This window comes from Trachurus japonicus, unplaced genomic scaffold, assembly GCF_045865225.1.
Source record: "Trachurus japonicus isolate A0001 unplaced genomic scaffold, Traja_1.0 AP030688.1".
Taxonomy (NCBI): Eukaryota; Metazoa; Chordata; class Actinopteri; order Carangiformes; family Carangidae; genus Trachurus; species Trachurus japonicus.
The window spans coordinates 25,055-52,970 of NW_028220821.1; the positions used below are offsets into that span (position 1 = coordinate 25,055).

A 27,916-nucleotide genomic window follows, 5' to 3' on the forward strand; every position below is an offset into this window, starting at 1 on the left:
GAAGGAAGGAAGGACAGATGAAGGAAGGAAGAAAGGACAGATGAAGGAAGGAAGGACAGATGGAAGGAAGGAAGAAAGGACAGATGAAGGAAGGAAGGAAGGAAGGAAGGACAGATGAAGGAAGGAAGAAAGGACAGATGAAGGAAGGAAGAAAGGACAGATGAAGGAAGGAAGGAAGGACAGATGAAGGAAGGAAGAAAGGATAGAAGGAGGGAACATTTACCCTAACAGCTGAACTTAGATCTGAGGGAGGAAGGAAGGACCCGGGAGGACAACAGGAAGGTTAAAGAGTCTGTATCTCCTGGTGCACGTTGCCTGTTTAAGGGTTAGCTCTAATTGTTTGCTGTTAGAGTTGATGTGTATTGATATGGGTATAGTTAGTTATACCAATAGTTGAAAGGCACATGATGTCCTTCATAGAGTCATGTTGAGTTCCTGGAAAAAGCGACTGTGACAAGTGCCTTGACAGTGAAAGAAAAGCCCTTCGAAATAGAAACTGGGTAAGTCTTAAGTTTTACGTTAAAAATCGCATCACAGCACTTTAAAAAAAAAGTAGAGTTTAACCCTTAAATGATAGAGTTAGAGTTAGATGTGTTAGAGTTGATGTGTATTGATATGGGTATAGTTAGGTATACCAATAGTTAGTGATACCACCATAATTGTAAAGTTACAATTATTTGTGTACCGTGGACTGTCAAGCTATTAAAAACTGTAGCCTTTGGCCCACATCCTCTGTGTTTGTCATTAAGTGATATAAATGTTTAAACACAGGCATTATGGGCACTGACACACATTTTGCATGAACTGTTCGTCCAGACAACAGGTGATCTCTGGCACGTGTGAGTATCTGTACATAAATGTGTGTATGTGCAGATCTGCATCACAGTATGTGAATGTGCTGTACATTTACTGTATAAGTGAATGTACAGCATATTTGAAGTGTAACATATTTTGTTCTATTGGTGCCATATGTATGGACACCAAAATCCAGCCAAAGCCAGAAAATTAACAGACAAGCCAAAAATGTCTTGAGTGAGGCATAAGGGTTAAGAAAACATGCTGCCAAGCAGCACAAATACATTTGATCAGGCGTGTTTAGATGCCAGTAGAGCCAGGAGCAACAGCTGCATAAAAACATTAGCGCAGCTACGTAACTGACATATAAAGTAACAAATAAAATTGGTTCTCAGCTGGTTCACAAGTTGAACTGACTGGTTAACAGAGTCAGTGGTGTGTAAGGTCTCTACAAAGTAAGTTGAACCTGAATGTGTGTTAAGTGGTCCACAGGAAGACAGAAAAATCAGACAGTGTGTATATGTGGACCCCACCAATCACAAAAACATGACAAGTCCCCAGGAAGTTGTTCCTGGTCAGGTGAGGGACTCTACTTCTTCTGATTGACAATTTGAAGTGACATCTGTGTTTCTGGCTGCTCCAGTATATTGCTTGATTTTTTTCAGTGCTGTAGAACCTTCAGAAAGGGTGGTCCCCAGATTGCACGTCCACGTCTTGTGTCCCTACAATGGCATATAGACAAGGCTGTGTGTGTGTGTGTGTGTGTGTGTATGTGTGTGTGTGTGTGTGTCTCCTGCAGGGGAAGTGCATGAAGCAGGTGCAGGACGTGGTGGAGCGTCTGTGGGACTTCATCGACAAACTGGACATCAACACGTTTGGGAAGTTTCTGGCCGACAACATCGTGGGGTCGGTGGTGGCGTTCTCTCTGCTCTTCTGGGTTCCTATCAGCATCCTGGTCCACTGTGTGGTGAGTCGCTCCGTTCTGTCTCTGTCAGGAACTAAACTACACTCAGTCACACTGTCTGACTGACGCGTTACAGAGATGTATTACGACTAATACTAAGGGATTAAGGTGCTACAGCCAGAATCTGAAGATGATAAAGTCTTTCCTGTCTTTAGTCTGTATAGATCAGGTGGACAGTCATTTAAATATATATTTTACGGAGCTAATTAATTTAGTAGAGTAGAGCTGAGTTCTGTTTAGTTTACTCTTGTCTTTTCTTCTTTGCACTAAAATCAACACTGCCAATTTGTTGTATATACATTCGTACATAACATTTTATCTGCTATTGCTATTTTGCTATTTTATTATGTATAGTTTGTTCTTTATATTCGTATCCTATATGTTGTTATCGTCACTGTAATGCTGCTGCTGCACTGTAATTTCCCAGGTTGGGATCAATAAAGTATATCTATCTGTCTGTCTGTCTGTCTGTCTGTCTATCTAAACAACCTCCTTCAGGATTAATAAAGTTTCTTCTTTATCTTCTTCTCTCAGGACAAGAAGCTGGATAAACAATACGAGCAAACCACAAAGTCTCTGTTCTTCCCCAGTGTGAGTATCTGATTGTGTGTATTTTAGGGATGTCACAATTACTTGTTTTTCACAATTAATGCAATGAAATTGCAGCGAAAGGAGGAAATACTGTATGTCTGATATGAATCATCACCTGCAGGATACCCACCTGGCTTTGTAGCCAAAGTAAAAGAAATTACACAGTAAATGGGTTAAATTACGTTAATGTCAATTGATCTAACGTAACACTGAATTGGTAGGAATTGAAATGTCATTCGTAAGAAAAATTATTTAAAAAAACTTCCTGTCCTCTGAAGGATTTAATATTTTGTTTATATAATTAGAATGCAATTATATTTTCACTGTATTTGGTTCCTGAACATTCAGACTCATTAAGATGGTGAGACCTGATGTGGATGAAGAGGGAACAAAGGAGCGGTGGCTTTTGTAAAGTGAATATATATATATTTTTTTAAAAGTATATTTTTTGGGCTTTTATTGCCTTTAATTGATAGTGCAGTCGAGAGAGAGACAGGAAATGGGGAGGCAGAGAGTGGGGGAATGACACGCAGGAAAGGGCCGTCCGACGCGGGACTCGGGACAGGACTGAGCCTCAACATGGGGCGGCAGCTCTACCCAGTGAGCTAAATGCCGCCCCATATTTTGGGGGTTTTAAGATGAATTTAGACACTTGAACACATCACAGTTCCCTCTGAGATCTGACTGAGAGAGGAGGTCGACATGTTGACGTCAGTTGAACATTAAAAAATCTAAAAGTCTTCTCCTTTAAAGAGGAACTATGCAGCATTTGTCCCTTAATTAACCAGCTCCAGAGTCCTAGTGCTGGTTAAATCAATGACTTGTAACTAGTTCCAGGGAGGCGTGTTGCTGCGTCCTTGTTTATGACAGATAAGACTACACAAATACACACACATGGTAACATGGTAGATGATAAATAACCTTATCCACCGCTCCATGGATTGATTTCTCACAGGCTTAGTTGTTGAAAACAAATGCACACGGAGGAGAGGAGGGTTAGAGACACAGAGAGTTCATCTTTAAAGTCCCCCTCCCACGACCCTTTTTGGTCATTTTAAAACCAGCTCATTAGCAATGCAGCTCTGGAGGGTGGGCGGAGACTGCGCTGCTCTGCACCAGCCCAGCCACCTCCTCGCACCCCACCCCCCTGCTTGCTGACAGCTGGACATTGTACAATTACAGATTCAGCGCGTTTAGCGTAAAACTCCACACTGGGAATCGACCCCAGACTGGAGCACAGTCCTTGCTCACGGTGCAAGCTGCTCTACCAGGTGAGCTATACCTGTTATACCTTGACAGCTACACCGAGCTGCCAAGCCTTTCACCTCTGGGCCAGATGCAGAGCGGGGCGGAGTTTGTAGCACTAGTGCCCTCCCCTGGAGTTGTGACACGTCAACCCCAGTCTCCCTGAAACTGCCAGTTCGCGTCTGCCGTTGGTTCACAGCAATTTGAAGGCAGAAAAACTCAGAAATGCAATTTTGCACTTCCTTTTCTGCTGCTATGTGCTCTAACACAAGAAAAATGCCACAGGAACATTTGAAAAGCACGAAAAACACGATTTTCATGGGAGGGGGTCTTTAACCATCAAACTCAACTGACTCTGACTCTGTTCATTTTCCCAGAATGCCGAGCTCCTGAGCAGCCTGGAGTCCGCGTCCGTCCGGATCTTCAAGCCTCCGACCTTCCCGACCACCAACCTGCGCTTCCAGCCGTCCGGTCCGCAGCAGACCAGCACGCCGCCGGTCTCCGGCTTCGGCTTCGGCCCCGGTCCAGACTCCTGCTGTCATCCTCCTCTTCCTCCTCACCATCCTCCTCCTCCTCCTGCGGTGGCGGCCCCTCCCCCTCCCCCTCCCCCACCTCCTCCTCCTCCTCTGGACTCCCCCCGCATGGCCACCATCCAGGAGGACCCGAGCTTCGACTCCCACCTGGACGAGGAGGCGCTGCAGGAGGCGTTCGGCCGCCCGGCGCAGCGCTCGGAGCAGCAGCGGCGCTCCTTCGAGGACCTGACGGAGACGAGCGCGGTGAGTCGCAGCGAGAAGGCGCTGATGTTCCGGCTGCAGAGGCAACACCAGATCGACACCAAGGAGACGCAGTGCTGAGGGACGGACGGGACGGGACGGACGGCGCCCGGTTTGTCCCGCTCACGTCCTCCTGTGCTGGTTTCACAAACTTTTACGACTTTTTTTATTTTTTATTTTCTTAAAGCGGCTCCGTCCTGAAGCCGCCGCACTGACGCTTTGTTGCTGCAGCAGATCTCAGTCTGGTCACATCGAGACTAGGGCTGTCAGAGTTAACGCGTTAATCGCGATTAGATTAATTAAAAAAATTAACGCGATTAAATTTTTTAATCGCGGTTAATCGCGGCCCATTTTGTCCTCTGTCTGCTGGACTGGAGGACTGGAGTGTGGGACCTCCAGTCCAGTAGGTGGCGGTAAGCCACCTTCAAGTTGGTTGCTACACAAATATACACAGTCTAACATATCCACAGCTCCATCCATTGATTTTTTGACGGCATCGGTTGTCAACAAATGCACGTGGCGATGTATTGATTTTTTGACGGCTTCTGTTGTCAACAAATGCACATGGCCAGGCAGGGGCGTAGCAAAGTAAAGGGCAATTTCCACTGGATGCAATTCGTTTCAATTCTGTGTGAGTTTCATGCATCATGTGTTATGATTAGGTAGGCCTGCTAGGTCTGGTCTAAAAGTTGTTTGTCTAGAGATTATAACACTTTGGAGTGTTGAAAGTCCAAAGCGCCATATATAATATTTTTAATAGAGATTAATCGCGAGTTAACTATGGAAAAAATGCGATTAATCGCGATTAGAAAAATTAATCGTTTGACAGCCCTAATCGAGACACATTCAATCAGAAAAACGTTTTTAATGAATTTAAAGGACAATTCCAGTCGAATTCAACTCGGGGGTGTATTTTCATATCATTTTAGGTCTAAAAGAATGAATCTGAAGATTTTCAGTTTAATCGCTCCTGTTTTGCGGTAGTTGCGTCTGTCCCTGCATCGCCACGGCAGCAATGAATGGGAGTGGATGTAAGTTCCGCTGTTTAGGCTGTTTCCAGCCCTCAAAGCCGCAATTTTTTTCCACAGACAGCGTCAGATGGCTACTCAAACATGCACCGAGAAGTTTATTTACTTCAAGCAAGCCGACATGTTTGTAAAACTAGATCTAATTCAAAGTCTCCCGGAGTCTCGCGCGAGACCCAGTTGCTGTGTGCGGTGTGTTCAGGTGCAGTGGGAAAAGCTCCCGTTTGTGTCATAAACACAGGAATATCAACTCTTTACTTGCTTCAAGTAAAAAAAACTTCTCGGCGCATGTTTGAGTAGCCACCTGACGCTGTCTGTGGAAAAAAATGTACACTTCAAGCAAGTAAAGAGTTGATATTCCTGTGTTTATGACACAAGCGGTAGCTCCGACTGCACCTGAATACACCAGCACAGCAACTTGGGTCTCGCGCGAGACTCCGGGAGACTTTGAATTAGATCGACTTTTACAAACATGCCGGCTTGCTTGAAGTAAATAAACTTCTCGGTGCATGTTTGAGTAGCCATCTGACGCTGTCTTCATTGCTACCGCAAAACAGGAGCAATTAAACTGAAAATCTTCAGATTCATTCTTTTAGACCTAAAATGATATGAAAATACACCCCTGAGTTGAATTCGCCTGGAATTGTCCTTTAATTACAATCAGAGTTCAACCGATTATCGACCGATATTTCCCTTTTTTTTTTTGATAATCGATATCGGCCGTTTTTTTTCACCGATAACCAATAAAATAAATGTATTTTTAAACGCATAAACGCACTCCTTTGGCTCTAACGAAGCCGTCTCTCTTGGCTGTTTAACAATGTCCCAAAGGTTTTCACAGTGAACAAAACAGAAACAAACTGTTGACTGTATTCAGTCTGATCCCTGGTGTGTTATTTTTAAATTCTGACACCAAAGTTTTCATTTTTACTGCAAATGAATATCGGTTAAATATCGGTTTCCTTGATTACTAATAATCGGTATCAGTATCGACCCTGATAAAACCATATCAGTTGATCCCTAATTATAATAAGAAAAAGAAAAAGAAACAAAACGTCTCCTTCCAGTCGTCCTCCTGTGTGGTCAGACCGTGGTTTCAAATCGCTGCTCCGTCCGTCCTCTCCGCGTCTCTTTAACGTCCTTTAGTGACTCGAACTAACATATTGTCCTGTTGAAGCTGTGGCAGCGAGGGGCCGCTGCTGGGTATCGAACCTTCTCCAGGTATCAAACCGTCGTTGGTGCTGATTGAACGGTGCTCAGATCAGATGTTGCTTCCACAATCAAACTGTGTTTAACTGTGGTGATCGATCATCTGTTCAATACTTTTATTCGTCCAATAAAATGTCGCTAAAGCTCCGATTGGTCCCCGCCAGCCACCGTACAAACTCAGACCAACTCGTCTTCTGATGACACACTACACGATACGACCAGCAACTGTACGCTCCTACGTCCGTTTTTAGTTCTTGAACGTCCCACCAAAGATTTTTTTTTGCTCCTGAATGTTACACGTTTATTTCTGTTACATAAAGTCGTCGTTCACTTTTATAGCTGAAGCCCGGCTCTCGTTTTAGTTCCCTAAAGGCCAAATGTAACGCTTGTTGTAGCTCAGTCATCAGTCAAACTGTTGCTGAGTTGAACTTAAAGTTTTAAAAAGGTTCAACTTCAATATGACAATCGTTTATGTGCACGAGTTTCTGTCTAATGAGAGAAAAACATTTATTTCTAACTGACGCTATTGAGACAAAGTGTTTGTCACCAGCATTTTATAGAAACAGCATCAACACAACATGTTGTAATAATGGATAATGTTGTTAAAAGCTTTAGAAATATTATATATTTTATCACAACAGCACAAAAAATGCCAAAGATTTGACGTTGTCAACTTCTAATTTGTGGTTATTTGATGTTTTTTTTTTGTCTTTACATCAGAATCAATTGTTTTTTTTTTACTGTGTGATAGACTAATTGATTAATTAATAGTCAAAATGATTATTAGTTGCAGCTTCAAAAGGTCAAAGTGCACTGAGAGTCAATGACACGTGCAGCTGCCAAATAAAAAAACAGTAAAAGTCAAAAACACAGAGGTCAAAGTTTTATTTTTAAGGCTCAAAATGTTTTTATATTCTATAAATTATATTAATAAAGTACAAATAGGGTTAAAATAGGTTTGGAGAGTTTAAAGGGTTAAAAAGTGTTTCTGTTTTAAGACTCAGTGGGAATCGAACCCTTGAACGTGACAGTGTTAAGTGCCTTCAACTCGACCCACTGAGCTACATGACACCGTATTTTATATCACATAAATGTTCATCATCTCCTTAAAACCACTAAAACCTGTCAATCAATTTTATTTACTGTGTATCACATCTGCAACAATAAGCTGATTAATTGGTTGAATGTTGATCAGCAATGAAACAAATAATTTAAGTCGTTTTTCAGTCAATAATTGTGATTGATAAATGGATGGCTCAACTGTTTTGTTTTTTTTTATAATAAATTGAATATTTGATTGAAGGGACTTTTGATACATTTTAAGTTACATTGGGCATTTTTTTTTTTTACTATTTTGTAAATTTTTATAGACAAAATGTTAAATCACTTAATAAAAATAAAGGAAAAACTTAAAACTTCAGTATAAAATTGTCCTAAACAGTTTTAAAACACCTCTGTTATTTTATTTTATCCTGGTTTGAGGTCAGTTATCTGAACATTTCACCTGTTTGTTTCTTACTGTACGAGGGCAGGTTATTATTATTACTGTGTGTATATATATATCTTTGTATAAAATATCATTGTGTTGTTGCTTTTGTTGCTTTTATTTTTGTGACTGTCTGTTTTTTTTGTGGGGGGGGGATAAAGACACAGATGTTAAACTTCAGAGTGTTTTCAGCTGTTTGGTTTGTGTCACTCGAGCTGTTTGGTACCAGAGTTTATTCTCATCACATGTTTTTACTGTGTCAGATTTATTTTGTGGTAAGTTTTGTGTTTTTTTTGTTTTTTTGTCGATTGATTGAAGCCATATTATCGTTTTAAATGTTTATTTTTGACATGTCAGAGCTCAAAGTGCCTTCTCTTCTCTTCTGTGGTATTCAAATGCACTTGTCAGTATTTTTAATATTGTATCTGATACTGTGTGTGTGTGTGTGTGTGTTGAGTCCTGTACACTGTGATGTGTGTGTCTGTGTGTTATGTACATGCTGACGATCGTCTGTATTGATCCAATTAAAGGTCGGTTGCGAGTCATGTTGTTAACGTCACTGTGTCGTCGTCGGACTGAGGCGTCCGCTCAGTCTGCCCTTTCACAATAAAACGTTCTACTGTCTGATTTAAAGTGCTGATCGATAAAGAGTTTTTATTGATATTCTGATATTTTATCAACTCACGTTTCTTCCTGAGCTTTCAGCAAGATCTCATGGTTCTCATTAATGGATCATTATTTTGTCAAAAACATTTTTAAATATTCTGCTTTAATGTAATTTATTGACTATTTTAATCTCTGGTGATTTTATTTTTATATTTTAATCTAAAAATATCAATATTCAGACCAAGATGAGATCGACTTGCATCATAAAAACATAAAACCTGCAGCCAAAAAAATATTAAAGTTTAAGAAAATACTCTAAATTATTTATCAATAATTAAAATCTTTTGCAGATAAATTCTTGTAGAAAATCTAAAAATTCTGCCTCCAGTTTCTAAAATGCAACAATTTTCTGCTTTTATTTAATAATACGAACATTTTTGATGATTTTAACCTTAATTTTGTTTCATAGAAAACAAGATGATTGATAAATTATCTGCAGTATTGATGATGTCATTGTTGTTTCACTCACATTAACTCACTTTTTATCTTCGAGGACAAAAACTCAGTGACCCTCTCTCTCTCTCTCTCTCTCTGGACAAATGTTTATTTTCCTTGTGAAGAACTCAAACTTTTGTTTTATAGACAAATCAAGTACAAAAACAATCAATCAATAAAGGTATTGGTGGTCCGTCTCCTGAAGCCGATTCCTTTGGAACCAAGTTTCCAACGAAGAAGCTGGAAAAACTCAAAAGTCCTCGAGTCAAAGAAATGAACGAACGAACATCTGCATCGGTCCGTTATCGACCGATTATTGGCCATCGATCGATACTACGAGGACTGAAGAGAGTGTGACAGAGAAACGTCAGTTCATCGTCCACCGCTACATCACCGACGGCAACGCGCTGCTGCTGCTGCTGATGACATCACAGAGGGGGCGTGGCGTGAAGGCGGGGCTCAGGGCGTCGTAGAGACGGTGGACGGCCACTTCCACCATCTCCCTCAGAGAGTCGTCGTCCGCGCAGGTCACGGCCTGAGGGTCAGAGGTCAGAGGTCAGAGGTCAGAGGTCACCATGGTGTTATCAGCTGATTATTGAGTATTGATTTATACCCAGGGTTCCTACACATTTGAAATTTCCAAATTCCATACTTTTTCCAGACCCTAATTTCCAGACTTCTCGGTAGGGCTGACCTCCAAAAGTCGACTATTCGACGATTCGATTCGGAGGGGTCTGATTCGACTATGAACCTCGTAGTCGAATCTAACCAAGACCGTACCATTCTGACTATATGGGGGTGCCCACGGCTGCTGAGCATAAATTGTTAGCCTACATAGAATGTCTTTTTTCGTTATAAAAAGACTATTTTGATACAAAAGCTGCACACTTTCTGTTAATAAAGAGTTCAAAATGATGTGTGCGTTTAAACGGTAGTCTTAGCTTCTTACTACGTATTAATAAATCACCCACTGCAGTTGCACAATCAAATGAGCGGAGGTTTTTTTTTTTTTTTTTCAAATGAGCGGAGGTGAGCAGTAGGACCGTCAAAGTCACGGTACTCAGAAGTCACTGCAGAACACTCACTGAGTGGCAAAAAGACGAAGAGGCAGAGCCGGCAAAGTTTAAAATCAAGGAAGTCTGACAGTCTAACTTTGTCAGCATTTATCATGCATGACCTGACAGAACAGCAAAACATTGTGAGGATACATCTGACTTTGACCGAGTTACATTCAAGAACCTGCTTTCAATCACGGAAAATAAATTAACTCCAGCTGTGATTTTTTTTTTCGATGGATCAGCTGTGTTTACCGTTTCAAGTGTCAATAGTTCTGATGGTTAGACAGATGAATTAGTCCCTAACACATCCTAAAGTTTGACATGTCAGAGTTTTTCAGAAGAGGAACTTGTTTTTTTTCCGACTTCCGAGTTGTAATGAACGCACCATAGTTGTGCATTATATAAACAAATCATGCAATTAATCATTTGTTTTCATTATTCTGAATGTGTATGCCATTATGTTACCAAATTATTTCCAGGAGATTGTAGCTATAGGTAGCACATACAAAAATAATTAACCCAGATAACTTCAGATATAATAAGACCAAACCCAGATAAGTATTAAGTATTAAGCCAGATCATTTCCATACAATAATTTCCATTTTCCATACTTTTCTAGACCTGGAAATGTAAAAAATCAAATTCCATACTTTCCCATACTTTCCATACTTGCGTAGGAACCCTGTAAATACCATTATGATGAACCAGACGTTAAAGGGATAGTTCAACATTTTGGCAAATTCTCCTATCACCATAATTCCCTTGGTCGACCAATAGTCGTCATTAGTCGACTAATCCTGTCACGACTTCCTGTATCTGGCCCTTCAAATTAAAAGCCCTATAGCCTTTCATATACAGTTCAGTCATATTGATTTTGATTATTTTAACAAGACACGGCTCCAAATGTTTTTTTTTTTTCCTGCGAACAATCGACCATTGAAATTTTGGTTGGCTAATGATTTTTTTGGTCAACCATAGAGCACTGGAAAAGAGAGTAACGACACGCATTGGTCCAATGGAAGCGCCTCCTGATGGCGGAATATGGGTGTTGCAAAAGCGCCCAAGAACTGACATCTCTGCATTGTTGGTGAATGAGCAAGTGTGGTATTTTCAATAATTTAAGGACATTTATAGATCACCCACGTTAATAGCATCATTGAGGACCCTTTACAGATAAATATTAACACATAGGCAACACACATACATTGGAGTGAATGAGTTTTCTGGGCGCTTTTGCAAGACCCATATCCTGCCACTCGGGGTGCAAAACCCTTACCACGGGAGTCAATGGTGGTGTCGTTAATCTCTTTTCCAGTGCTCTAGTCAACCAGTGCTTGGTCGACTATTTGGGGGCAGCCCTATTAAATTCTGTGCAAAAAGATGTTGAAACAGTTTTCAATAAAGTAGTGAATTTAAAAGTACATGGGTTCTGTTTTGTTTTTGTTTTTTTAATCGTGGTATCGAATTAGTATCGAGAATCGTGGAAATTCACAGATATTGATTATCGACTACTGAAATTCTGGTATCGTGACAACCCTATACTGTAGGCGAATTTGCCAAAATATTGAACTATCCCTTTAATGTTCGTGTATAGAATAGATGTCAGACGCTGGACTCACTCTGGTCTCTGGGTCGATGCACGCCGTGACTCCGTCCACCGTCACACTCAGGCTTTTACTGTCTTTGAAATTCACGCAGTCGTCCCCGAACATGTCGCTGAAACAGAAAAAAAAAACATTTTACCAGGTGAAAACAGAAAATATTTAATCTCTACCTTCATTTAAAAGTTTTATTCTCTTATATTTGGATCAATTAGGTTTAATTTTAACTTAAAAAGTGTCAGATTCTACAGTTTACACACACACACACACACACACACACACACACACACACACACACACACACACACACACACACACAGAGGAAACAGGAAGTTACAGCTTCTACTGCAGCATAGATATATATATATACTGACTAGATGCCGCGTTCCTAGGCAACTCTATTGAGTGGAATGCGTTAACGCGGCGGCCATCTTGGTCAGGGGGAAGCCGTGTCTACTTACTGCACTAGTCAACAGAGGCAGACGTCTATCAACCATTAAAATCGCCATAACTCACTGAATATTCAACCGATTTTCAAGCCGTTTGGTTTATTATAAATGTCAGACATATATTTATGATACAACAACAACGAAAAATCTTTTTTATGTATTAAACATACACTTGTTGGTACTGTTGGTTTTCTATACCTTTACTAAACCTTCTAGAAAAAGTTGAAAAAAAAAAAGTTGAAATTCTAACAAACTCAGTGATTTATCTTGCAAGTGATGTCGGACTGCTATTATTTTGAACACAACTGTATAATGTATATCTATGCTACTGCAGGAGGAGGAGGAGGAGGAAGAAGAGGAGGAGAAGGAAGAGGAGGAAGAGGAGGAGGAGGAGGAAGAAGAGGAGGAGAAGGAAGAGGAGGAAGAGGAGGAGGAGGAGGAAGAAGAGGAGGAGAAGGAAGAGGAGGAAGAGGAGGAGGAGGAGGAAGAAGAGGAGGAGAAGGAAGAGGAGGAGGAGTTAGAGGAGTTAGAGGACGAAGGGGGCGGAGCCAACTCACCTGCGAGGCTGCGCAGCTGCGTGACGAGCAGAGAGATCGGTCCAGTGAACGGGATCGCCTGAGTCTGCTTCACCGTTCCCATGGCGAGGTCGGTGTAGTCTGAGGAGGAGGAGGAAGAGGAGGAGAAGGAGAGGAGGAGGAGGAAGAGGAGGAGGAGGAAGGGGGAGGAGGAGGAGGAGGAGGAGAGGAGGAGGAGAGGAGGAGGAGGAGGAGGAGGAGGAGAGGAGGAGAGGAGGAAAATGTGGAAGAAGAGGAGAAGGAGGAGTCTGTTAGTCACTCCATCATTTATGTCTCTACTTTCTTCACGTCTTCATGTTCATGTCTTTCTCTTTCTTTACTTTTTTGTCACTTCTCTCTCTTCTTTGCTTCTGTAGCCTTTTGTCTTTCTTTCTATTTCTTCTCTCTTTCTGTCCGTCTTTTTTCTTCCTACTATCTTTTTCTTGTTTTGCCTTTTTTGTTTGTTTGTTTCTCTTTTTTTCTTTCCTTTTGATTATTTCTTCCTTGATCTTCCTTTCTTTCTACCTTCATTGTCTTTATTATTATTTTGATTATTTTTTTCTTCTTTTCATTGTCTTTCTTTCCTCCTCTTTCTCTCTTTTTCTTTATTTCCTTCCCTCTCTTTTTCTTAAGTATTTCTAAGTATTTCTTCTTTCCTTTTTCTTCCTACTATCTTTTTCTTTCTTTGCCCTTTTTGTTTCTTTTCTTTCTCTCTATTTTCTTTCCTTTTGATTATTTCTTTCTTGATCTTCCTTTTTTCCTGTTTCTTTTCTTTCTCTCTTTCTTTATCTTCCCTCTTTCTTTTTTCTTCGTTTCTTTCCTTCTGATTATTATTTTCTTGGTCTTCCTTTCTTGCATTTTCTTTCAATCTTTCATTAGTTGGGTTTCCATCCACCTTTTCTTATGCGCATTTTGTGAAAATGCGCATAAATACTTGAATGGAAACGCCAGAAATTCGAATAAAGGCAGTAAATGCGCATAAAAGTTTATACGCTTGGAGGGGGTGAATTTGTCAGTGTATCGATTAAAGGAAATGCGAGTTTTTGTGATGGAAACAGATTATGCGAATTGAGGCAGAGTTTGTGGGTGAAGCTGCTGGACTTCACCCAGCGACGCCCCGGTCTCCCAGCTCTCCTCTCTGCACCGCAACACAAACGCGCTCCGTAACCCATAATCTTTTGTTTATGACGGTTAAGACTACACAAACACACGCCGTAACATCGTTATGTAACTTATTGATTTTTCACCGGCTTCGTATGTAAACAGATGCACATGGAGGAGAGGAGCATAACCAAAACAGCGGAAAAGCGAGCGGACTGTCACAGTTCCTACTGTCTTTCTGTGTAAATATCTCATGTTACAACATGAAAACCTGCAGCTTATATTCAAGTGCGGCCTATATATGTATTTTCTTTTAAAATGTAGCTGGTGCGGATTATACAGGTGCGTCTATAGTCCGGAAAGTACGTAAATTGTCCATGATGTTGAGTGTCAGCTGAGTGTCAACTGTTGGATACAGTCACGCGCTCTTATGACGTAATCTCACGGTGCACTCCTCCTAATCGCAAAACACTAATGAATGGAAACGGGCATAAATTCGCATTTGCTTTTTGCGCATTTTCACAAAATCCGCTTTTAAATTCGATACGACTTGGATGGAAACCCAGCTATTGTCTTTCTTTCCACCTCTTTCTCTCTTTTTCTTTCTTTCCTTCACTCTTTCTTTATTTCCTTCTTTCTTTCTTTCTTTCTTTCTTTCTTTCTTTCTTTCTTTCTTTCTTTCTTTCTTTCTATCAACCAACCAATCAGTCCAGATGTTGAGGTTTACTTTCTGTGACAGAAGCAGCTTGAAACATTTGTTGACGGATCAAAAACATTAAACATTCATCAATTATAATAAGTGTTTGACAATACACACACACACACACACACACACACACACACAGTCTCACACACACACACACGCAGACTGACTGGAGAGGTCGGACGGCGTCAGGATGTGGTAACTGAAGTTTCTCTTCACCAGGATCCCGGAGACTCTCTGACCCTGAGAGCACTTCTCATCCGCCAGCACGCCCATCACCTGCAGCACAGCACAGCAGAGCAAAGCATGCTGGGAGTTAACAACACGGTCCACACCAATACAACAACAACAACAACAACAACACACACAACACACAGACACACACACACACCTTGGCCAGTTTCTCTCCTCTGAAGTTCAGCGTCACGGCTTCAGTGTTTCGCGGGTTGTGGACTTCGATGTGAACCTCGTCGTTGTCTTCGTACTCTCGGATCAGAGCCGCCTTCAGCCGGGCCATCTCGTTCTGCTCGCCGTGCACCAGGATCTGCACACGCACACACACACAGGCACACACACACACACACACACACACACACACACACACGGACACACACAAACTGCATTAAGGTGGGACACTGCAGGTGAATAGGGTAGAAATTTAAACTAACAGACATCACCATGAAACTTCCCAAGTTTATCACTCACATTAAGACAAATATTTTTTGTATTACAAGTTTTGTCAAGTTTTATGTTTAAATATGTAAATGAGGCAATATCTGATGAAATATGCGCTAATTTGCATACATTTCCAGAACCGAAATCTGAACAATGGATAAAGAACCTTTCAAAATTCTTGTTTTATTTTGTTGACATATCAGAGTCAGAAGTTTTTACAGAGGAGGATTTTGGATATCTCTTTTTATCACTCTGTAAATGAGAAAATACTGTCACCAAGTTTCTCCATGTTTTTATGAATAAAATGTTGTATAAATCAGGCTGTGGATGATATATCAACAATCCCCTCTGTAAAAACCTTCAGAATATAGACAGGAATAAAACTGGAAGGTTTGGTGTCTGTAGGTGCTGCTGAAGTGGAGATTTCGGGTCCAGAGTCTGAGGAAAAACTCATTTTGAGAAAACGGCCTTTAAAGATTTGTACTGTAAAATTCCATAGATCATTAATGTGAATCGCACTTTTACGATTGGTCGCGGATACGGAGGAAACGACAATTTTTGGATCCACATAATTGTTCAGGAGAGAGAGGGAGCTTTACAGTGATACCTGACATAACTTTTGGTGAATTTAGGAGAAATCTACTGATGAAAGAGACAAAATGAAGTAAAATAAAAAACCTTAATGTGGATTTTCTACCATTTCTTTCCACTTTTCTGAGAGAAAAATAGCCCAAAATCTCAAAATTGATCAGTGCATGAAAAAACAGTGTTTTTGCCTGTTAGTGTGTCGGATTAAACCCAAAGGATCCAGGAACATCGCTTTGTGGATTTAATTAAATAGTGTGGATTTAAATAGTGTGTGTCTGTGTGTGTGTGTCTGTGTGTGTTGTTTTTACCACGTGCGGCGGTTTGAGCGCCCGGATGAACTCGCTGGTCTGCTGGTAGTCGGTGTGAGCGGAGAAGGAGATGTAGTCGACCGACATCTTGAGAGGAAGCTTCTGTCCCGACATGGCGGCGATCTCATCAGGCTCCGTCATGATGTGCTGCAACACACACACACACATTACACACATACATACACACACACACACACACACAGTACATTAAATAACCTGTGTGAAAAGTTTCATCATTTAAAATAATATAAAAATATTATTAAAAGTTCATTAAACCCCAGCGGCACTTGAACGCAACACGACACACTCTTCTGATCGGTCCTACGTCGTTAACACAGGCGTCTGTCACTTACGTAGCCACATTAAACTCAACATTATCAATAAAACTGACCGGACTGATCCAATACTGGGAATATCTATTGATGCCGATCAATAATATAATTTAAATAAGAGTCTTATTTCTGGTTTTTATTCAGATACACACACTGTAAAAGATTTTGTTTCAGCAATTACACTGTTCTCAGTCAGAGTTATTTGTGTTGTTGTTGTTCTTGCCATCGCAGTTATTATCTCCAAACGATAAGATACCGATTAAAGGAGAAGTTATGAATAAAGAAAGATGCATTTGGGGCAGACAAACTAATTTTACAGCTGTTATTGTCTATTTTTATTTATTGCTGTGATTGTTTATTTGATTTCACTCTCTCACTCTCTGTTGTTCTTAACTTGTCTCCAAAAGTGAGCACAGACCTGTCATTTCTAAAAACCAGTGGAGGAAACGTTTCACTTCCGGTGATAATAAAAAAAAAAACTGCAGAAGGGACCAGAGGTGTCGCAGGTTCGATTCCCACCTTGGCGAGCGTCCCCTCCACGCAGTAGCCGGCGATGATGACGCCGTTCCTCTTGTCCGTGCACCAGCTCTCAAACAGCTCCCGGGACAAACCGCTCTGCATCATGCCGGGCGACGCCATCACCACGCTGGGCCCGATGTCGTCGAAGTGGTCCATGCTCTGACACACACACACACACACACACACACACACACACACACACACACACACACACACACACACACACACACACACACACACACACACACACACACCCACACACCCACACACACACACACACACACACACACACACACACACACACACGTCAGAAAACAAACGACAACGACAATGGAAACAGGCAATAGCATACATAGGGTTGCAAAATATCGGGTATCGGGTAATATCGGAAACTTTCTATGGGAATAAACGGGAATAAATCCGAAATTTACAAAATTGAAGGTTGGCCCTTAATAAGCAATTAGTAATATTTTACTCAACATTCATGTTTTTGTTGTTCAGTAAAATAGCTGATTGTTCATACAAGAATTAAAACTTGATAAAGTTCTACTCACAAATAAATCAATCCGAGAGTATGTGTCACTGATGCGAGCTGACATAGCCAAAACTCGGGAGGAAATCGAGAGAAATGGCGACGAAAACCGCAGAGAATGAGTAAAAAGAAGAATTGGCACAAAAAGGGCTCCCACACCATCCCACCATCCCAACAAATAATCAGTACACTGGACTTTTGCTCTCTGTCAATTGGACCATCTTGTGACTTTGTGACTTTTGTGACATGCCTGGCAATAAGAAGAGACTGTTGTTCGCTCATGACGGACACATGTGCAGACACACACGTAATCCTTATGCTCTATCTAGAGCTGGACTTCAATTTCTTCAACTCTACATACTGCCTAATGCTGCAACACATTATGTCAAAATGTCAAATGTTGAAAAAAAAAAAAAGAAAAAGTGAGAAATGTCATGTCAAAAAAAAAAAAAAAAAAAATGTTATGTCAAATTGTTAAATTTTGAAAATACTGGAAGAATGTTATGTCAAAAATGTAACATGCAGAAAAAATGAATATGTGAGTATTGGGGGCGGGACTAGATAAGCTTTTGCTTCTCCCGCTTTCCCTTTCGGTCATGTGTATTGTATTATTGGATTAAGATGATGTGTGATGATGATGACTAATTGACATGCATCCTTGCATGGATGTCTGCTTATGACGAAACAAAATATTTACATTTATGTTTGGATATGATACAGTTTGTTTAAATTACCCCAAATTTCCAGTTAATCCCCATAAATTCCCATAATTTCCCATAATTCCCATGGATATTTTCCAATTTGGAATAAAAAACTGGAAATTTTCCGCCCCTTTGCAACCCTAAGCATACACAACGTATACACTGACAATACACTGACCAAAACAGACAAAACAGAAAACAAAGGACAGAACAAACCTGACGACACAATAAAACAGGACAGAAAAGTAAAAACAAAAACAAAACAAACCTTCAGGTTGCTGATGTGCTTGAAGACGAAGGGGTTGTTGATGTTGATGGCCTTGCGGATCTTGTCGTTCATGGCGTTGATGTAGGTCTGGTACACGGCCATGCACTTCCTGGCCAGAGACGAAGCGTAGAAGATCGGGATGTCGTGGAGCTCCGGGTGGTTCTGCCAGTACTCGTCTGGTCCACACACACACACACACACACAAATAAAGTTAACAAACCTACTGCTATGAGTATAGGGATTATGGCAATGGACCAATTTGCCAAAATGTTGAACTATCCCTTTAAGGTAAAAATCCTGCATAGTTCCTCTTTAAAGGTATAGTATGTAGGAATTCCCCCCATCTAGCGGTGCGGTTGCATATCTGAACGTATTCTTAATGTTGCATTCACCTGAAATCGGGCAGACGTCAGACAGACAACAGACGCTGCATGTAACAGGATAAACAAGCGTTTATGTAAACAAGTGGTCCGCCAGCACGAGGCAAAATAATACAGGCGTGACAATATGTTGTCATGGTGATGTCGTATTGTTTACCCGACCCACGTTTTACCGGCTTTCTCTCGTCGAGTAAAATGACATCCGGTTGGTTTGCCGACGGCCGTCTGCCTGACTGCACCTGAATGCAACACCAGTGCCTCCGTCCTTCCTCACACTACACAGAGGCAGGGCCGTTGTATAGGGGAGAAAGGTGATGATAATTCTAGGGGCCCAGCACCCAGTGGGGCCCATAAAAAACCCCAGTAGTCTAATCTTTGTATGACTGATTTATTCTGTGTAAGACCCTGACTAATACTCATAGTACACTGTAAAAACTCAACATCCTTCCAAGAATATTTGTCTTATTTCTTGTCCAAATGTCTCATTTCTAGTCAAAACTAATCTCTTTCCACTTAAAATAAGACTCATAACCTAAAAATTAACTTGTTTTTAGATAATTTTCACTTGTTTCAAACTAATTTTCACTTGAAATAAGTAGAAAAATCTGCCAGTGAAAGCAAGTTTTTTGTGCTTGTAATAAGGAAGAAAAACTTGTTCCACTATCATATTTTTTCTACTTATTCCAAGTGAAAATATGCTTGAAAGAAGTAAAAAGTGTCTAAAAACAAGCTACTTTTAATATTCTGAGTCTTATTTTAGGTATAATGATATTTGTTTTGACTAGAAATTACATTTTGACTAGAAATAAGACAAATATTCTTGGTAAGATACTTGGGTTTTTGCAGTGTAATGTTGCATTAGCATCAAAACAAGGTAGGCTACTAGGCTAAATAAAAAATGATAATACATACGTAGTCTAAGAAAAAAAACTGGAAAAGTTAGGGGGAGGGGCCCACTTTAGTATTCTTTAAGGGGGCCCAGAATTCCTAGCAACGGCCCTGCACAGTGGTGACAGTTTTAACAGGCCGAGCCGACAGCTCCGCTGAGTTTCCGTGGTTACCTACGGTCACGATGCAACATGGCCGCCTCGGTTCGGTGCGTCGCCCACTCATGTATTTGTAACGACTTGTAACAACTCATTCTAAGGTACGAGAAAGCTTTCATTTGTATGCGGGTGTGATTCGACTTCAGTGAAATACGTATTTATGAAAGCAATATTTGATTTTTGCTACTAAAAAGCCAAATAAGTTACACACTGGGGCTTTAACGAGTGTGTATGGTGAATGAAAATGTTTCTGTGTGATCCATAGACAGAAACACGTCCCTTAGTTTAATCTTGTAAATAAAACTTGAAGCTTGAATTTATTTTTCCCTCAGCTGAAGGGAAAGCGCCACTCTTAGGTCGCCGTGCATCGTCATGGCGTCGTTGTTGCCGTGGTCTCACCGAGGATGAGCAGCAGCTCCTGCGCTCGGCCCAGAGCGAACACGGGGATCAGACATCGACCTTCTCTGTTGACGATGTCGTGGACCGTGTTGCAGAACCGAGCCTCTCGCTCCTCCCGCTTCTCGTGGATGTGAGTCCCGTAGGTCGACTCCTGACACACACACACACACACACACACACACACACACACACAAACACAAACACACACAGGTTCAATGTTAAGTGTCTGTGCTCTGTGTTTAAATAAAGATTGAACAGGTTGAACGGCTCCACTCACGGTGATGAGGATGTCTGGTTTGACGCTGGGGATCTCCGCCGCCATCAAGTGTCTGTCCTCCTGACGGGAGAAGTCTCCTGTGTACAACAACTACACACACACACACACACACACACACACACACACACACACAGGGATGCAAACGGGTCAGGACCAAAAAAGAGAGGTATTGTCTGGCGGGGGGGCGGGGGGGGGGGGGGCGCGCTCACCATTAACAATATCACAGAAAAGTCAATTTCCAGTAGTTCAACCCCAACCAAGTATTGAGTGCATATAGATGGACAGTTTTCAGAAGGCCAACATTTCTATATTAAAAATGCTTTAAAAAAATAAAAACCATTGCAATATTTCAATTTTGGAGATACTGATTTTTAGGTCTTCACTGAATGTTAGTCATAATTATTACTATTAAAATAAACTGAATAAATAAAGACATGGGATGTTTCATTCAGTGTGTAATGGACATATAGGCCTATATAATGTGTTAGTTTCACTTTAATTGAACACATTCTACATCGCGGAGGCGACGTCTTTCTACTTAGGGCTTCCTTCACCTCTGAAACGGGGCAGAGCTCCATGGAAACACCTGCCTGACACAGCAACGTAGGGAACCGTGCACGTCCGTGGAGCTGTGCGCCGCGGACGTGCACGGGGGGAAAAAACGGCGTCACCGCTTTGGGTAACGTGCGTGCATGTCGCGCGTCTACATTGGAGGTCGGCTGTTATCAGTATAATCAGAGACCATGAATGAGTTCGCCTCACGTGATTGTCACTGTCAGCCTGTTAGAAAAACATTTTACTGACCCCAGCTGAGACGCTGAGACCCCCCCCCCCTCAAAACAAAAACTCTTCGGATCTGAACGATTCACACAAGTCACCTAATTGACCCTTCGCGTAAGCCCCGCCCCCTTGGTTACTGTTGCTACGCCGGGCAAGCTTTCACTCCCGCCATGCTCCTGGCAATATTTGGTATCGATTTCAAAGGAAATATCAGCAAATTTCTGGATAAACTGTTCTGAGATAATAGAGAGAAGAAATCACAAAGATCATTCAGAGTTTTCAGTGACGTGACTCGCGCAGGAGGATAAAACATCTGTTCAACGACACGACTGGACAATGTACAGAGCAGCAGTAAGGGCCGGTAATTTTACCGTCTATCAACCCACCAAGACTTAGGTCATCTCACTGGTCATGAAACGTTGTCAAACTCTAAGTTTTTGGGCGATTGTGAACCACATACAGTTTTCGCTGCTGTTTTGTTTTCTCCCACCGCTGTATCAGTCAGTGAAAGCAGTCCCTGCCTGGAGGATCCCTCGCCTAAAAGCCCAGGTAAAAGCCCTAAAAGTACAGCTGTCATTTCGGAGGTGAACATATGGTTTTCCCCATATCTACACTTGCTCAAGTCGAAAAAAAAAGTCCGCTCGTATCTGAACATCTCTATATTGCTTCTGCCGCCGCCGCCGCCGCCGTAGTAGCAGCAGCAACAACAACATCCTTCTCTACAAACAAATGTTTTTCGTCCTAGTCTCAAAATGTGTCCACAAAAGCAAACGTAATGACTCACTGCCGAAAGCTTGCCAGGCCTATAGTTACGGTTGCTAACGTAGGATTGGACAATAGCCGTTTGTGGGAGGAGTTGGCGAAGGGTCAATTGGTCATGAAAAAAGCGAGTTTCGCTTTTCGGCGCGCTGTTTGCATCCCTGTGTGATGTTCAGGGACAGTCAGGACAGTCTGAGGACTGACAGCTCTGAGGTTGAAGTTTATATTAATGCACCATGACACCGTGGCAGGTCTCTGTACTAGGGATGTGAATCTTTGGGTGGCTCACGATTCGATTCCGACTTTTAGGGTCACGATTCGATTCAAAATCGATTTTCGATTCAACCGATTCTTGATTTTCTTTTTGCGATTTTTAGTTTGCTTTATTAACACCAGACCATGTGAAAACGTTGAATGATGATGATGTCTACAGACTATTATATCAGAAGCCATATTTCCCCCCAAAAAATGCACATCACATGTTTCAGATTTACTCAGCAGCAATATATTCGAACCATTTTAAAGTTAACTGCTACATGAAGCTGATTTTATAGGCTACTCTCTTTTCAAAAGCCTGGACTGAAGGATGTGAATATTTGGGTGTCTCTTCGATTCAAAATCAGTTCTCATGCACATGCACATGGACATGTAGCCTATCACCTGTAACAAAGGCTGCTAAAAAAAAAAAAAAAAAGAGACGGCACTCTGCTCTCAGGCCAGCTCACCTGCAGCCTGTCTGCAGCGCCACAGAGGAGCTGTCAGAGCTGCTGCTGCTGCTGGTCCTCTCTCTTCAGCCTGCTGTTTGGCTGCACTTTGTATGAGTTTAAAAAAGTGAAGATCTAACGTCACCTGAGCACCGATCAGCTGATCCAGAGCGCAGTGGATGTGGCTGCTCACACCGTGTCCTAACTGGATGCGACGCGAGCGAGCGTCCGACAATCGCGTCACATCTGACGCTCTCTGTCCACACTGAATCCGTGCGTCTGTGGGAATGGAAGCACATCAGCTGTGCGCTCGCCCGCTCGACAGACTGGAGACGTAACTACCCGGTTAAAAGATGGGTGAATTGTGCCTTTTAAACAGAAAACAAGTTTCTTGAAATATAGAGCCAACAGCAAGTTGTCTCTATAGTGTAGGAACACGAGTTGTAAAAAACATAATGCAGGGTTTTCTGTAACATTATAAGACGGCGCACCGCCCCCCGCCCAAGATGAATGAAGAGGCTATTAAAAAAAAAAAAAAGTCCGCTAGTCTCCTTGAAGCGGCTGTTATGTGTCTCTCTCTGGCGGTGTCAGCTGATGTGCACATCTGCAGCAACCCAAACAAATGCACATGTTACTGTTGACTGGCTCTATTCCAGCCACATGATTGGTTCGACGCGGTGGAAATCTCATTATCATTGGTTATTTGTATTGTCTGCCAAAACATGGATGAATGAAACATATCGACCACGTCTCATATTTCTATTGAGGAAAAGTTATTTCACAATTTATAGACACAACACCGACAAGCACTGAGAGCCGCATGTTGCAGTGACGTTATATAGGCTATAAAAAAAAAAATCCGCAAATAATAAGCCGACGAAAAGGTGCAACTTGCCACTTAACTTCTTGTCGATGTATTATTTGCGGGGGCTTTCGGGGGATCTGCTGACGGTGGAGGATCTGGGACTGATTCACTGTGGACCACCACCAGTCTGATCAGGTCCATCACAGCACAGCAGCTGCAGCACTGCCCCGCTGTCACATTACTCTCGCGTATCAGCTCAATCTGTTTACATTAAACCGACATCAGGAGAATAATGAGAATTATGATTAAAAATATATTTGTTTCGAATTTTGGCCCCTGGATCATGATTTTTCGCATTCTTGGTAAAAAAAAAAAAATCCTCTAAAAAAAAAGACAGTTGGGATGCATAATGTGTCTCATAACAGTATACTGTGCGTCACGCTAGGGGTCGGTGGTGTTTTATTCTAGGGGTCGGTGGCGGCTGTGAGACAGCAGCGGCTCCACGGTGAGGGGGGGGGGGGGCAGCTTCTGCTCACCTGACTCTGTGCAGCTTCTTCATTAAATCCAAACAGTCCGACACAGCGACGCACTGCTCCTTTGACTCTAAAGTCTCTGTAGCTCATCAGCCCGGGACTCGCCGACATGGATCAGAAGCGACGGCGGCGTTTGGCCTCAGTGTCTCGGACTTCCAGAGCAGCTACAGAGCAGCGTTGTGACCTCAACCATGGTTGATGAGAGCAGAAATGTTGTTGTAGGCCTGTGCATATTCTCATTTGTCCAGGTCATAGTATTTCAAAGGAGGTTAAATCGAAAGCAACTGGACTTATACTGAGTCTCCAGACCAGTTAGTTGGACCAGTCCCAGCCTGGTCAGATGCTACATGAACTGATGAAGCCTCTTGGATGAGAGGTGAAACGTCTTCCTAGACAAATAACTAAGTCCAGTTGAACCTCCTTTGAAAAAAAAAAAAAAAAAGTTGTTGGCGGGCTCGTGAATTTTTTTTTGACACGAGTCAAAAAGAGCGTCAAACCGCGTATCTCGCGTTTGGTCGCGCGTCACAACTCGAGCGAAAAAAAAGCGTTCCTCGTGTTTGGTGGGAAGCCCCTTGTGGGTCTTCCCACCAAACACGATGAAATAGACGAAGACGCGAAGGTCCCGTCGCCCAAAAAGAATCGCGTGTATTGCGTCGCAAAAAAAAAAAGTCGCGTCTACCGCGTCTCGCGCCTAATCGCGTCTCGCGCCTAATCGCGTCTTTGCGTTACGGCCTTTTACACCGCGGACGTAACGAATAAACGGTGACGGTGTGAACGAACAACATAGAACAGGACCAGACGTGGCGTTGTTTCCTCTTTTCACCGACAGCTCCACTCTCCCTTACTTACACTAACTAGCCTACTGTTATTGTTGAGGCCAGAGAATTGTGGGATTTGTAGTTTTTGACCAATCGCAGGTTGTGCTCTTTCTTTTTGTGATTTTCCTGGTTCACACATGTATTTTTTTTAGGGGCAAATGCGAGTGAAATGCTCGTCCATGGTGGGCATAAGAAAATTTAAGACCTGTCTAAAATTATTTAAGACTTGAACACAATAATTCAACAAATTTAAGACATTTTAAGGCCTAAAATTTAGATTTTCAAATTTTAGACTTTTTAAGACCCCGTGGATACCCTGTTATTTCATATAAAAGTTTAAGTGCATGCATATTTTATGATGCTGTGTATTTCAGGTGTAGGTTAATATACACACACCTCAGGAGGCCTGTTGACTGGTTAAAACAAGGTAATCAGTAGATGGGAATTAACTTCAGATTTAGTCACGGATCACCTTCAAACTCTCCTTGTCATGATATTTGAATTAATTATACATCAACACCAGCATATATAGGATTAACACAACATACAAATGAATAAAATGATCTAAAAGTATACATTTGTTTATTATTAATTGGATTATTCAACAAAATGTTAAAATTATAAAACCATCCTTCAACTTAAAGCCCGAGGCGACGTCTTTAAACAGTTTATTTTGCTCATCAAATGAAGAGAAATTGACTCTGGAGCCTGAAGTCTGTGATTATTGATTAGGATTTTCAATCAATCACTTTTTAATCAAAACACAGCTGCGTTTTAATCTTCACTGTTTCTGCTCCAACTAAGATAAATAAATCATAACAACATCTGTTCTTTGTCGCAGCAGAGAGAGTGAATCACTGCGATTCATATGTTTATAATTTACATAATGTGATATTATGTGATAATGAAGTTTAGGTGAAGAGGTGCATTCTGGGAAATCTTTTTTGTGAGTTGATGAAATTACTTATCAATATGCGCTTCCATTTAGACATGATGACGATAAAGTGCAGGACAACACGGTGTTAAAAACAGTTTCTTTTTTTAAAAGGATTTGTATTTCCATGCTTTTATTTTGAAGGGATGCTGCATGTTTTAGAAGCCTTACTTCTGATTTCCTGTTTGTCAGACTCAGTTTATTGATCTGGTCACATCGATTATTGATTGAAATGTTTAATTTTTCTAATTTATTTACTTTACGTGTACATACTTTCTTTTCTTTGTCTTGTTTATTTGATGTTTGTTTATTTTATTTCATGCTCTTATATCTTATGTTTTGTATTTATTTATATTTACAAGTTTACTATTTGCCTTATTGGTTTGTACATCGATTTATTTGCAAAATAAAGTAAAAAAGCAAAAAACAAAACACCAACAGAGGGTTGAACAGCTGAGTCATGTGAGTGGCGGTGAGCGTCCGTTACCTTGACGCCGGCGATCTCGATCATGAACATGGCGGCGCCCAGCACGTGTCCGGCGTGGTAACACCAGAACTTGATGCCGGCCACTTCCTTCACCTCGTGGAAGTTGATGGTCTCGATCTTCTCCATGCTGTCCTCCAGGTCCGTCTCCGTGTAGAGCATGTCGTCTGCCGAGATGTTACTGTCACACACACACACACACACACACGCACACACACACACACACACACACACACACACACACACACACACACACACACACACACACACACAGCATCAACACACTGCTGTGTCACAGCTCCACCTGAGCGACAGGCAGCATCACTCCCTCTCTCTTTGTCAGCTGTAAAGTGACTGAGTGTGAGAGTCTGTGAGGGTCCAGATCAGAGGAGGCTGGTCCATTGAGGCAGAGGAGGTTGGTCCTCCTCTATTTTTGAGAGGCAAAAGGAAAATTTATTTTTTATTTAAGAAAGAGTAACTGGTTGAAATAAATCATTACCAAATCTCAGTATAATTTATAAAATATTATATATGTATTTTATCATAAAAAAAGTTTGTTTTTTGGAAGAAAATCCACTTAAAACGGCTCAACTGCGCCGCCAGCAGGCTCAGGAGACAGAGCAGGCTGTGTGAGGAGCAGGGAGCAGGAAGGTGGGGGCTCTACGGAGGTGGCAAGATTTTTACTTCCCTAACTGGCCTCGGGGCGGGATCTTCTTCCATTGACTCAATGCATTTAGGATGTCTTCATCCTGACCTGTGATTGGCTAAGACACGTAAAACGACGTCATGACGGAGGAGGCTCTTCTGTACCAATCAGCAATCAGAACACAAGATTGACAGCAGGTTGGTCCAATAACAGTTCCCAAATTTCATTCTCACATTTATACAGCTGTAAACAGGAAATACCGCTATGTATTTTACAGCTTTCACTACCAGCTATGCTCGGACAAGAAATATGGAGTTTTCAGCGATATTGGAATCGGTTGGAGGACATAATGTTAGCGGCACGACCGGGACACAATACGGAGCAGCAACGAAGTTGTTTTGTTGTGATATGCTGCTGTCGTGTAGTTACTCTGACAGCTGCATTCGCGTTGACTGTCACAACGGTAACCTGGGGTCGAGGCGCGGAAGGAGAAGATATTTAGCGGCACAACAGCGGGACATAATACGGAACAGCAACGCACTTTGTCTTGGGCGAGTGTACTAATGAGTGTTGTGTGATGTGCTGTGCTGTCCTGCAGTCTTTGTAAACTGCTGCGGTAGCGTAGTGGGTAGAGCAGATGGCTGGCATGCCGGTGACTGTCCGACGGTCCGAGCCCCACTAATTACCGTATTTTCCGGACTATATGTCGCACCTGAGTATTAGTCGCATCTGCCTAAAAATACGTCATGAAGAGGAAAAGAACATATATAAGT

General features: G+C 41.8%; 2 protein-coding genes across 2 annotated transcripts; one reads left to right on the forward strand and one right to left on the reverse strand.

The window, feature by feature from the left end:
- The first annotated feature begins 1,341 nt into the window (after nucleotides 1-1,341).
- LOC146960127 (disintegrin and metalloproteinase domain-containing protein 17-like) lies at nucleotides 1,342-4,449 on the forward strand. Its single transcript, XM_085772607.1, has 4 exons — nucleotides 1,342-1,374; nucleotides 1,595-1,762; nucleotides 2,294-2,350; nucleotides 3,973-4,449. Exons 1-4 carry the CDS (start codon nucleotides 1,342-1,344, stop codon nucleotides 4,447-4,449), a joined length of 735 nt encoding a protein of 244 aa, XP_085628733.1.
- A 5,125-nt stretch (nucleotides 4,450-9,574) lies between these two features.
- LOC146960128 (cleavage and polyadenylation specificity factor subunit 3-like) lies at nucleotides 9,575-26,675 on the reverse strand. Its single transcript, XM_085772609.1, has 11 exons — nucleotides 26,501-26,675; nucleotides 20,681-20,770; nucleotides 20,404-20,554; nucleotides 18,579-18,754; nucleotides 17,078-17,236; nucleotides 16,227-16,373; nucleotides 15,047-15,199; nucleotides 14,826-14,934; nucleotides 12,851-12,953; nucleotides 11,867-11,963; nucleotides 9,575-9,724 (listed from the first exon to the last, which is right to left on the reverse strand). The coding sequence occupies exons 1-11, from the start codon at nucleotides 26,657-26,659 to the stop codon at nucleotides 9,575-9,577; spliced, it is 1,494 nt and encodes a 497-aa protein (XP_085628735.1). The 5' UTR covers nucleotides 26,660-26,675.
- Between the last annotated feature and the right edge of the window lie 1,241 nt (nucleotides 26,676-27,916).